At 40.9% G+C, this 12,736-nt stretch overlaps 1 protein-coding gene across 1 annotated transcript in view; it reads right to left on the reverse strand.

Moving 5' to 3' along the window:
• Positions 1-658: 658 nt before the first annotated feature.
• Positions 659-12,736, reverse strand: part of LOC121953052 (low-density lipoprotein receptor-related protein 1-like) — a 125,843-nt gene continuing 113,765 nt past the window's right edge. Inside the window, exons 74-89 of the mRNA XM_042499984.1 lie at positions 12,560-12,697; positions 11,426-11,545; positions 11,017-11,282; positions 10,718-10,899; positions 10,466-10,572; positions 9,185-9,304; positions 8,451-8,627; positions 8,196-8,336; positions 7,938-8,111; positions 7,608-7,769; positions 7,247-7,430; positions 7,057-7,164; positions 5,636-5,709; positions 5,452-5,545; positions 4,386-4,530; positions 659-2,547 (exon numbers count right to left, since the gene is read on the reverse strand). Of these exons, the coding sequence (XP_042355918.1) occupies positions 2,407-2,547; positions 4,386-4,530; positions 5,452-5,545; positions 5,636-5,709; positions 7,057-7,164; positions 7,247-7,430; positions 7,608-7,769; positions 7,938-8,111; positions 8,196-8,336; positions 8,451-8,627; positions 9,185-9,304; positions 10,466-10,572; positions 10,718-10,899; positions 11,017-11,282; positions 11,426-11,545; positions 12,560-12,697 (2,333 nt within the window). The 3' untranslated portion in view covers positions 659-2,406. The remainder of the gene's footprint in view (positions 2,548-4,385; positions 4,531-5,451; positions 5,546-5,635; positions 5,710-7,056; positions 7,165-7,246; positions 7,431-7,607; positions 7,770-7,937; positions 8,112-8,195; positions 8,337-8,450; positions 8,628-9,184; positions 9,305-10,465; positions 10,573-10,717; positions 10,900-11,016; positions 11,283-11,425; positions 11,546-12,559; positions 12,698-12,736) is intronic.

Here is a 12,736-nt window from a genome sequence, read left to right on the forward strand (position 1 = left end):
GTTTGTGGGACATGTCATATTTTGCCATTTTTTGCCATACTATAGCCTTGTCTTTTCGGTCATTTTTTCAACATGCTATTTTTTGGTGTTTTGGGCATCAGCAATGACTGAAATCTGAAGCTAACTACAGGGACTATTATCTTAAACAACTAACTAACAACAACTAAATTGGGCGGAACATAAGAAACATGCCAGGTCTACTTATGAATTAAAATGTCCAAACATGCAGTCACTTAATGTGCCTCAGGTTCACTGGAGAGCCATTGGGCTCAGTGCTGTCCATACTGTTGCCTGGCAACAGCTGGGTGGAAGTAAATGAAGGAGTGGAAGGAAGCAAACAAAAAAGGCTGCAAGGGAACGCAGACGTTTTGCAAGGGAACCTATAATATATCCATGGAGAGAACTTAAAAATAGTCCCCCCCAACGATCGCTGTGTAACTTTCCTGAAAATAAGCATGTCCTTTATTTTTGCTGTTGAAAAAATGTTTCAATTGAAAACAGTATAAGACTGAAAGCTGCATACATACAATGAAGGTTATGTCTACATTTTATAGGCACTTTACTGTTTGCTTAATAAATGATTCAACCAACACTGACTCATTACAGTATTCTTGACTATATCAGCATGTGAACAACAGAAACAAAACACAGTGGCTTGTTTTCTGTACAATTTTTAAAATTTTATTTATAACAATATCTGTTATTTAGTTTGTAAAGTATTCCAGCAAAAATTAAACATTATTCTCTTTCCAGAAGAAAGTCTGAGCCTCCATGCATCGTGTACTATAAAAGCTATGTGTCATTTTTCATTTAAAAAAAATTGACTAATCAAAGAAATTCTGAAAATGCATGTATGATTTTTGCAAAAAATGTTCTTTAGGTAAAATGATTGTACTTCTCTCAATTAAAGACAAGACATATACAACAGCATAAAATAACACTCGCTGACAGGTAAGCAAAATAAAAACTTGTTATTGTAGTTACATCAAAGATTGGTGTTACTTTCCACATGCATTAAGATATGGCTGACACATTTTTCTGACAGAAAGCAGCATTTTGGGACAGAGGCTGAGCGTAAGGACGTGTCAGAGCGACCGGAATGGTAGCATTAGCAGCAGCAGGGCACAGAGGAGAGTGAGAGATTAGAAAGAGCTCAGGACGAGCGGAGAAATGCTAAAGACCAAATGAACATAATGCACTTAAGACTGAGTCACTACAAAACTGTGAACGTACAGACTTTGATCTTCTAAAGGTAGAAAGATAAATCTACTCACAAAGCCAGAAGGTCTCTGGTTTTTACAAATAAAATTGACTGGAGAAATAAAAGACAAACAAATCCCGATAATTTTCTTTCCTTCTATTTTTCCATAATCACAGCCTCACTTTCCATCTGAAGGAAGACCCTTGTAACAGACAACTGAACAGTGCATACACGGCACTACCCATCAGCACTATCTGCTTTGACCCTCCTGTTATTAGCCAGCTGTGATCTGGGCATATACACACAGCCAACCGCCCACCCACGAAGGCATTTAACTCTTAACGTCCGTAATCTCCACCCATCAGTCTGCCTGGAATGTTTAACCCATGAACCAACTTCCTCATTCTCCAACTCCATAATCACACACTAAAAACGCTTCTCCTCCTCTAATTTCGAGCTCCAACTGTCATACAATGTGATAAAAACAAACATACCTGTTTTACATCCTACGGTATAAAGCCTACAGTACACACTATACCGTAAAATATGAATTCTGTGCAAGGAAGACAACACAATCATTTTATGAACATTTGTTCTCTGAGAAGAAATTACGTGGAAATACTGTAGTTGCCATCTGGTATTGACATTGTACATGTGCTATACACAAACGGTGCTATCACGAATCTGTCTCACACAATCCTGCCGAAAAACTCCAGCAAGACAACATATGTACCGATTTAGAAAACTTTGAGTTTTGCCTTTCCCGCTCAAAGTCAACACAAACAACAAACAGTTGGCACTGGTGAAATGGAACAATGTCTTTTTTTCTCTTCTATACAATTCATACAAAAATAAAAAATTAAAATTGCTCCAATGATAGCATCTTTTCTTCTGATTTTCTTGTTTCCATTTCATTTTGCACAGAGGTAGTGGCTATTTAGGTAAAGGGTAAGGGACAAAGTGTAAATTAAAAATCTCTCATAGAAAATGTTATTCATTTTTGACCAGAGGAATCTCAAAAGAACAAAATATAATACTGCAATCACATACAAAAGTAGTCCTTCATTTTTGTACATTTTATACAGTGTTCACACTTTTTATCAATTTTCTCACACTTTTTTATAGATTTTTTTGTTTTTGTTTCTTTTTTTTTCAAAAGGCAAGAAGAGGGGTGGGTTTGGAATAGCATAGGGCCAATGGACAGTCTATGCCAGGGGGTCCACGAGGGGCTCCTCGTCTCCACGTGATAGCAGCTCCTTCTTCTCATCTGTGCTGGCCAGAGAGTTGCGGCTGTTGTGTGCTCCCATGTACAGAGTGGCATATACTGGGTTTGTAAAGTTGGTGGGCTAGAAAGAGCCAAAAGTCATCCATCAGATATATACTGTGCTGTAGCGAGTATAGACAGACTGACTCAAATGTAAAGCCACCAAGATAAAGGCCCAACTAGAATTTCCTAAAATTAATATCAGTCTAAGTGTGTGGTATATTTAGAATATTTTCACCGCCATACCTCGTTATCAAAAGGCCGTTACGTATATCTATCTATCCTCAACTAGTTAACATGCGAGGTAAAATATTCCAAATATAGCACACTCTTAAACTGATTAAGATTTTTTGGTGGCTCAGATACATTACCTTTTGGATTTTAGAACATTGCAGAAAACAAGCTCTGTGGCAGAAAAATGTTTATACTTGTCCAGCAAGATAATCTTCATAAATAAACACCAGTTTCATTATATTTGTAGCCTAAATGCCATTGCCAGAAGTAAAAAGCTAATGTTAGGCTGTCAAGCAACTACACTGCAGTGGCAAGGCATCATAATGAGGCTTTTGTTTTGGCGTGATGGCGCTCTGTAGACTCTTTTAGCCACTTGTTAGCTTCTATCACCTCAGATCACTTGCAAAATTAAAAACATTCCTGTCTGTTGAATAATTGGAGATTTTAGACCAAGATGTCACCTCAGTTACCTTAATTCCACCTATGTAGGAATCAGTCAGTCAGTCCTATCTCACCTGCAGCTTGTTCAAAACACAGCAGGACTACTCATTGGTACCAGTTAGAGAGACCGTATCTCCCCCGTACTGGCCTCTGTTCATATTTTTTTGTTGTGATTTTTGTCACGATATCGTACGCTCTTATTGGCTCTAAGAGCTCTTAGGCCCTGTCCCAATATCCGCATTACGCCCTTAGGTCTTCCATGAGGTGCACACTTGTGTGATGTTGAGGAAATGTGCATTTAGAGGTGTAAGCGCACAAGGAAGCTGTGTGAGATCAGCACTGGGACAGGTACGTACACGTCACTTACCTACGTCACTTTTGTTCCGATTACCTAAGAGACAAAACATGGTGTTGGCCGTAGCCTCGCTGTTCACAGTACTGCTGCTAAAACTGATGAGAAATCACTGCCAGCTGATTATCTGGAGAATTAGGAACCGCAGATGAGGAAAGCTTCTAAACCGCATCCGAACACTGACGATGATGCCCAACAAACAGGTAAATAAACTGTATAATGAGAACAGTATAATGTAACTTACACTTAAAACGCAATTCCCTCTTCATCACGCCGCTGTCAGACGTTACTTTTCTCAGATTTGTTTGCTTCCTTGTCTTGTCTGCCAGAAACAACCGTTTTGTTTCCCAATTTGTTTGAAATGTTCCAATGTGACAGGGATGTGGTATGATGCTTACTTGCAGAAGGAGTGCATTAAGGGAGCAGAAGGGCAGTTATGATCACTGATGGAGAACAAAACTAAATAATTGGGAAACCCAACGGTCTTCCATCCCTTAGCGAGAGCACACACAAGGGCTCAAGAGCGGATATTTGGACAGGGCCTTAGTTGCTCCGATTTACGGCTGTTTTTTTTATCATGCCTCTGTTCTATTTTATCTCCTTGTAAGGCACTTTGGTCAGTGTTTGTTGTTTTTAAATGTGCTCTGTGAATAAATGTGACGTGACTTAACTACAAACACTATTTCAGGCATCTAACCACAAACCCATTTGAAAAACAAGATGAATTCCAGATGAGAGAGGTGCTAAAATGCTAAATCTTGTCTGTGTTTTAGGACTCATTCCTGCAACTCTCCATGACAACAGAAATAAACAAGCTTGCTGATTTCGCCAGTGTGTTGTTGTTAGCACGACGTCATCGTGATTCGGTCTGTGTGCCAGGTATTTTTCTCTACCTTGTCTGGGTCCAGCGTGAAGTCTGCGTCTAGCAGCTCCCCGGCGTCGTCATCTGGCTCGCCCTCGTAGATCTTGTAAGCGGGGTTTCCAATCTCAACATTCATGGCCCCGTTGGTCATCCTTTGGTGCTGGAAGCCCTTGGCCCTATACAGAATATGAAGGGCACAGTCATACCTTCATGTCTTACTCAAGGTTACAGGAGCCTAAACAGAGCAAGCGGGGACACAGCCACATTATGAAGGGAGGGAAGAGGCATCATATGACTCTCACCGCCATCCAGGCTGAGGGAACTAAGCCACAGCACAGGCACCAACACAAACCCAGCATTCATGTAGCCCACCACAGATCCAGACACAGAGGACCTGGATGCGGGACTGTTAATGTACAGACAAATCCACCAGTAGATCCCCCAAAATATGCTACAAATGTCTGCATCATCTTTGGTTTCTACCTCTGTGTAAATGCTGGATTTTTCACGTTGCATTTTCCAATCTGAGCTTGGAAGAATGCTGTCACACTGTCCATCTCTCACTGTGAGAGACACTAGCACAATACAAACCACAGCACAGTACGGTAAGTACAATATATGGCACAATATGATGGACAACATTATGATTTATCTACAGCACTAGAGTGCATAGACAGATCTATTCAATGCGTCTTTTCAATAGATCTGCCCTGGAGCCGCTCTGAGGAGGGCGATTACACAGGAGAGATACTGCAGGAGCATCTGAGAGAATGGCGCAACATTCACCACAGGACCAAACACCGCACAGCAAACCAAGACTTATGAGCAAGGAGGAGACAGAGAAAGAGAGAGCATCAGGATGCAGAACTGAATGAGGGTATGGAAGGAAAATGTAACCCTGGCAACCGTTACCGCAAGCGTCTGGAGCCGGTTTTGCCGGGCCGGCTAGACCTGAGGAGCAGAAGACATGCCATTACAGAGAGGAGAGAAAAGTGCAGACGGAAGAAAGGAAAGAAAGAAGAGAAAACGGAAGAAAAAGGGGGAAAACAAAGGTAAAACGAGGCTTTAATGTCTTATGTTCTAAATATGTCACTCACCCTCTCATTCTCCGTCTGTACCAGAATAACGCTCCTGCAGCCGGCAGAACCAGCAGCAACAGCAGCAGCACAGGGATCACTATGGAGGCTGTGCCTGTGTACACAAACACACACAAACATAGAAATGGTGCCCGGAGAGTTTTATCCCAATCCACTATTATTGATGTCATGGTTGTAGACTTACGTCCGCTTGAACCCGAGGTACCGTCAGGGTTAGCTACAAACTCACAGCGATGCCCCGCCCAGCCAGGTGAACATCTACACACACACAAAAAGATAAGAAATAGAGATATGCATGTATACAGTCATGCATTGGAGATATTTTGACTCAAATGATAACAGATATAGCTGTAAGTGGCTTTTGTTAGTTCAAGTCAACGCAGGCTGCTGGAAGTAAAAAGCATGTAACAGGTTTCATGACGGTCACACAGACATTCACTTATGACCAGATCTGTGCCTTTGGAAACGCAGTCACCAGCTGTTGGTCGTTTCAAAAGCATTTTGTGGAAATGCCCAAAATGCTTGATTAAAAATATCCTCCTAATGTGGTCATTTTTGGACAAACTGACCTTTATTCGTGGCCAGAATCTTGCACAAAGCAGATGCACATTTGCAGCTGCTGGTGTGTCTACTATTGAGCTTTTTCAAAATAGTATTTTTTAAATTCTGTTTTTTAAGATTTTGTTTTTTGGGCATTTTCCCCTTTATTGATAGGACAGCATAAGACAGAAAAGGTGGTAGAGAGAAGGCGAATGACACACAGCAAAGGGCCACAGGCCAGAATCACACCCAGACCACTGCAGAAAGAATCAATGATCTTCACTCCCAACCAAATTAAAACATATCATAAACAAACAAACTAAATAAGAGTACAGAGCAGGTAGAAGTAAAACTTATATATCCCTACCACTTTCTCACTTGTCTTTTAACTCATATATTATTTCAGCAAATTCCCAGATTGATTTGTACTTGTGTACACACAACCATCCCCAGTTTACTCACCACCCAATTAAATAAATAAATGAATACCCCAGGTTTGTTTACAATCCAAATATCCCCTAGTGTTACAAAATAAACAGAAAGACCCTTAACACAACCTTTTCTCATCCATATACCTGCCAAATATATGTTTTCATTCATAGTTTTTTAAATTGATTTATAATTTGTGCTTTGTTTCAACCCATTCCACACGCCCCATACACTGAAGCACACAGACTCTTTTTAGTTGTGTGCCCGTGGGCTAGAGCTAGAGGTCACCCACAGAAAAATGTGTTTTTAAAAAAAATAAAAATTGTTGAAAATCATGCGGACTTTTGTGGTTCTTGAAACAAATATATAGAGTGAGTATGAATGGAATGTACCAAGTTTTGTGTAAATCCGACTTACAACACAGAAGTTTTGGAGCTGATTGAAGTCACATTTGTTAAGCAGAATTTGGTAACAACCTCCTATCCTTGGTGAAAATATACAGTGTTTGCAATGCACCATCTCACAGGAATTCGCAAAATCATTTTTGAAAAAATAAAATAAAATAACGAGCAGAAAAATATTGCATGAGCTCTTTAGGCTTGAAGCCGTATTATGACTGAAGACACAGCTCCTCACCTGCACTCTGGAAGCCTTGTGATGGGGTTTATGGAGCACTGGCCGTTTGCACAGTACTCATTGGTATCACATGTGTAACAGCTGGGCTGGACTCTTCCGTTTGTGCAGCTGTCACAGACAAAAAAATGTCAGTACACTCATATTTTAGCCTGTGTAAGTTTGTTTGTGTTGAGTAAATGATGAGTGTTACCGGCAGGTGAAGTCCCCTGTAGATGTGAAACTGCTGCTGGGGATACACTCGCCATCTCGACAATAGTGACACTTGTCAATCTCACATGTGCTGCCGGTGTACTGAGTCGGACAGCGGCACAGTTTGGAGCCGTTTTCACTCTGTAGACATGTGCCTTTGTTCAGGCAGTGGCCTTCACAGCTTCCTGCTCACACACACACACACACACACACACACACACACACACACACACACACACACACACACACACACAAACACACAAACATGTGAGGGCACTGCTTATTAACCACATCATCATCTACAGTATTGCAGTTTGAACATTTTTAAACATGCATGTGTGACAGATAGTGCGAGCACTCACTGTACTGGCACTGGTCGCCCAGGAAGTCAGAGGGGCAGCTGCAGGTTGGCTGGTTTCCAGTGCTGACTGAACAGTTGCCTCCATTTTTGCAGTAATCCTTACAGGTGCGCAGGTTACAGTTTGGTCCTGTGAAGCCCGTCAGGCATCGACAGGTAGGAGAACCTTTGCAAGGAAAGACATATGAAAGAATAAATTCATAGAAGGCTAAAAAGGGATGACAGGAGAGACAGGATGAGTCATGTTAATACGCCAACAAAAAACATAAATGAGGCCTGCAAAGTCATATTTTAATAGAAAAGCCCAAACCAGCTTGCATTGTTCAAATCTTACCTGTAGGGGAAGGTGTGCATGTGCCTCCATTCTTGCAGTAGTCCCTGCACTGGTCAATCTCACATCGATCTCCTCCATAATTAGGCTGGCAGCGACACTTTGGCTGTTTGTAGGCATTCAGGAAACAGCTGCCACCGTTCATACATTGGACCAAGCACGTGCCGCTCGGAGGAGCTGCAGATAATAATCATTTTCAGTCAGAAAAATTTAGGTGCTGGTATGTTTGTGTGCTCTATGTTGGAGAGTGGATTTACTCACAGATAGGAGACAGTGTGGGAGTGGGCAGCTCCACACATGTGCCGTTGTCCAGCGTGCGCCCATTGGGACAGATGCAGACTGGTCCACTGGGGCTCAGCAGACACAGCCATTCACATTTCTTCCTGTCGCAGGGATTAGTCACTAAGAAAGACAGAGACAGAACCAAAATTAATAAAGAGAAAAATATAAAACATGCTTTAGTCATCTCCTCTTTGCTGTGATTGTTCAGTGAACTTCTGTGTGTTTTCTACTCACTCTCAGGTTGCTTGTAGCGGTGGTACAAAGCTATATCTGTGGCGTGGTTCAATCCAGTCGTCAGGTTCTCGATGGGGCCCCTGCCAAATTTATTCACTCGGAAGACGTAGTTGTTGATGTAGGTGACACCATAGATGTAGTCCTCAAAGATATCAATGCTGAAAGGCTGATGGAGCTCTGAGTAGAAAACAGAAGAGACATGTTGAGGAAGCTTTACACACAGTATTCATGCTGAAATATACACTCTTACAAATGATTCCTGACTAATAAAGACTGATCTCTGGTACTGATTACATGTATGGGTCTCAGTATTAGGGGTCGACCAATGTTGTTTTTTCAGGGCAGATAGCGATACCGATTAGTAGTTAAAGTTTACAGTAGTAGTAGTTTACAATAAAAATTAAAATCTTTCTGTCAATATTTAGAATTTGGAATATAATAAACTCCAAAACAAAACTTTGTTTAAATGCCTTTGGCAATGTTTAATCAAAACTCAGACTTTCAACATAAATACAGCAAGTTCCCAGTAACTTTATTTATAAGTGAAATAAAAAAAGTGAAAAGTGAAGTGAAAATTTAAATAAAAAATAAATAGATTAAAAAAAGCTCCCTTAGGTTTCACAAAATAAAAGTTCATCCCATTTTTCAGATAATCTGCAAAATGCCAAATTTTGGCCCTGATAATCAGCCCAGCCAATAATCTGTCGACCCCTCCTCAGTATGCGCCACTTAACTGTTCTTAATGCCGTTTACAGCCACAACCACATCACTGCCATTCAACCTCACGCTGCAGATCAAGGAGAGTTTAGCATCGGCCCAGAACAGACGCTCATTGAAGTAGTCCACTGCTAGACCTATACAGACAGAGAGAGAGCAGCATTAGAAAAGGCAGACGTGCTTTTAGTCCAGGACAGATGATTAAAGGAATACTCCGTCTCCCCAAATGACTTTTTGTATATCAGTTACTGACCCCATATTACGTTGACTTCATGGAGAAAACTTTTTTTTATACGCCTTCAATGAACGAAGAATACAAAAACTTCAAACAAAACAGATAATTCTTGATGGATTAAAGGAGGACCATATTTAACAACAACAAAACATTTATTTTCAAGCTCTCGCACAACTCATGCAGTATAATCCAAGTCTCAAGGTCAACTTTACTATCCGAGGGATAATTCTTTGCACAGCCAGCAGTAAAATAACTACAAACAACAATGCACAACAACACATAATTCACAACACGTCCACAATAAAACAAAGAATCACATTATACTGTCGATGAGTACAACAGTAGCACTGCTGCTTGTAGCCATTAGTCCAGCGCCTCATTCATCTACTCATATGCTCAGTACTTCTCAAACAGACAGCGCTTTTAGACGAGGAACGAAACTCAAAATGAAACTTGTTTATGTTCTCTTGAAGTTCAAACTCCATTGACAAAAACTGTAATTTTACATCTCTGAAGGCACAAGCTGCTGGTTTATCACTGCCTCGATCAGTTTGTGATCTTTTGTGACTTAGAGGAATCTGAACTAACCCTTTACAACACCAAAGTCACACAATAACACAAACAGACTCATTGTTCAAGGCAGTGGTGGACCAGCAGCTTGCATGTTCAGAGATGTAAAGTTACTGTTTGTGTGAATGAAGTCTGGCTTTGAAGAGAGCACAGATAAATGTCACTTTTAGTTCAGTTCCCTGTTGGAGAGGGCTGTCTGTCTAGGAAGTGCTGAGCATATGACTGGATTAATGAGGCTTTAATGATGGTGAGACTTTGTAAACAGATGCTTTGGTATAGTTCTGCTGTTGTTAAACATGCACTCCTTAACTCTAATCCCTCAAGAATTTTCTCAGTTTTTGGATGCTCCGTTCAACATGGACTTATGCCAGAAAAAAACAAGTTTCCTTCAAAAGTTCAAGGTAACACTGGGTGAGTGATTGATATACAAATGATTATTTGGGGGGGTGAAGTATTCCTGTATTTATGTACTGTATGTGTGTGCATGTTTTACCAGTTGGCCACTGGATGTTCTCCTCCACCAGAGTCTCTCTCATGGTTCCATCCATTGCAGCTGTTTCAATCTTGGGATGGTTGCCCCAGTCTGCCCAGTACATTTTCCTAATAATGAAAACATTAAAGCTCTATTTATCAGCACTGTTATCACAATGAAAACTCAGTTTGTAATTTTGTAATTTTCTACAATTCTTTCTACAATTGTTTCCCTGTATCATCACGCCTCCCAGTTTCCCAATGGCCCGCTCACCCTCTTTGGGGGTCAACTACAATGGCATAAGGCTCATCGATCATGCCGGAGATAAGGGTTTTGCGGTGGCGTCCTCCACTAAGCTGGGCCACCTCGATGACGTCTCGACCAGAGTCGGTCCAGTACAAGTTCCCTGCCACCCAGTCCACAGCTATGCCACGGGGCATCTTCAAATCAGGGATCTAAACACAGAGACAGACAAACAGCACTAAGACCCTCCAAAAATGGACACACATCTTTCTTTTTTTGTGTTTCCATCACATGCATGCCAAAACACAAGCACAAATATGCGCACTCACCTCCACGTTTGTGACCCTTGATTCAATTTGGCGTCGGTTGCGGTTGCTGTTGGGGGAGGAGGAGGAAGAAGGCAAATCATAGGAAGAAATCCGCCCCGTGTGCCAGTTTGTCCAGTAAATGCGGTTAGCCTTGACATGCAGATCCATGGCATCGATGCGCACGTTTGCATCGCCCTGGAAGGTCTGCTCATAGCGCCAGTTTGGCATGGATGGGTCCAGGCTGCGGATCTCACTGTCGTCAGCGATGTAGAGCACTTGTCTCGGAGCTGGGGATGCACAGAGAGTTATGTCAGGACAGAAAAAGGACAAACAAATCACTTCAGTCCAGCAGAGACACAAGAAAATGAAGGCAGGTAAGCAGTGCACACACATTAGCCTGGAAAGCATCAGTTATGATGGAAGTACTCACAGTCAGCCTTGCAGGTGTCATTGATTCTAGTGAAGTATTTGTGGCAGCTGCACTTGTGGGAACCCTTTGTGTTGTTGCAAATGTGGGAACACACTCCGAACTGCTGACACTCATTCTTATCTGTGAAACAACATAATGCACATTAAATACACACTAGCACTGCCAAAGGGTCATTTTGACCCCCCTCGTGTTTTCAAAAACATGTCATTTTTTTGTAAATTAAAACCCCTACATGTTCTTCTTCTACATCAATGAAATTATTTCAAATGAATACCTCATTCACAATATGACAGCTTTGAAATCAGTTTGTTATGCTCTGTTAACATGAATTTGTGAAGAAAACTGTGCTCTTGCATGTCTTCACAGAAAACAACAAACATATTGATATAGCGATTTATTGGGGACCACGTTTAACAACAGCAAAACTATGTCAAAACATCCATTTACAAACTCTCACACAACTTGTGCAGTTTTATCCAAGTCTTACTTATCCAACCTTATGCTAAGTACTTCACAAACACATGCATTTTTGCTAAAAATGTACTAATAAAAACGCCAGGGGACACCAGATAAAAAGTCATGTTTTTTAGAAGTACTGAGCATAGAATAAATGAGTCTTAGATTAAACTGTACCAGTTGTCTGAGAGTTTGTATGTGAATATTTTAATATATTTTGCTGATAATAAAATGCAGTCCCCAATCAATTAATAAATCAGGCGTTTTCCATGGAAGCGTATGTGAAAAAAGTTTTCTTCCCGGATTAAAGGTAACATGGCATGACTTATCAATTTAAAAATGGTAATTTTGTCACTGAAGTGTTCCATTATTATGTTCTTGATTTAATTTGAGGCTTATGTTACATTTTAAATGATTGTATAGTTTATTAATGGATTAAAAATGCATTTGATTTCTTCTTTCTGCAACTGAATAAAGCACAACTGTGAAATTAATAAATGTATGAAGTTTATTTACTGAATTTTAAAAAGTTATTTTTTCCAAGTCTTACTTATTATTCAAAATGAAACTGACCTAATTGAGATTAGGGATAAAAACAACTCTGTGAACGTCCTAGTGTTGAGCAGATGAGCACAAAATTAGATTTGCAAAACAGAGCGAGGGCAGAGAAAACTGTACCTTCACATCTGTTACGTCTGTTGGATTGGAAGCCGGGTTTGCAGGAGCAGAAGGAGTCGGTGCCATTCACCACACAGTGAGCTTCGTCTCCGTCTCCGCACACCGTCCTGTTACTGCGGCAGTCATTTAGCACTGTCTCTGCAAGCACAGACACAGGTCACATACATTCACACCGAC

This window comes from Plectropomus leopardus, chromosome 2 (assembly GCF_008729295.1).
Source record: "Plectropomus leopardus isolate mb chromosome 2, YSFRI_Pleo_2.0, whole genome shotgun sequence".
NCBI lineage: Eukaryota > Metazoa > Chordata > Actinopteri > Perciformes > Serranidae > Plectropomus > Plectropomus leopardus.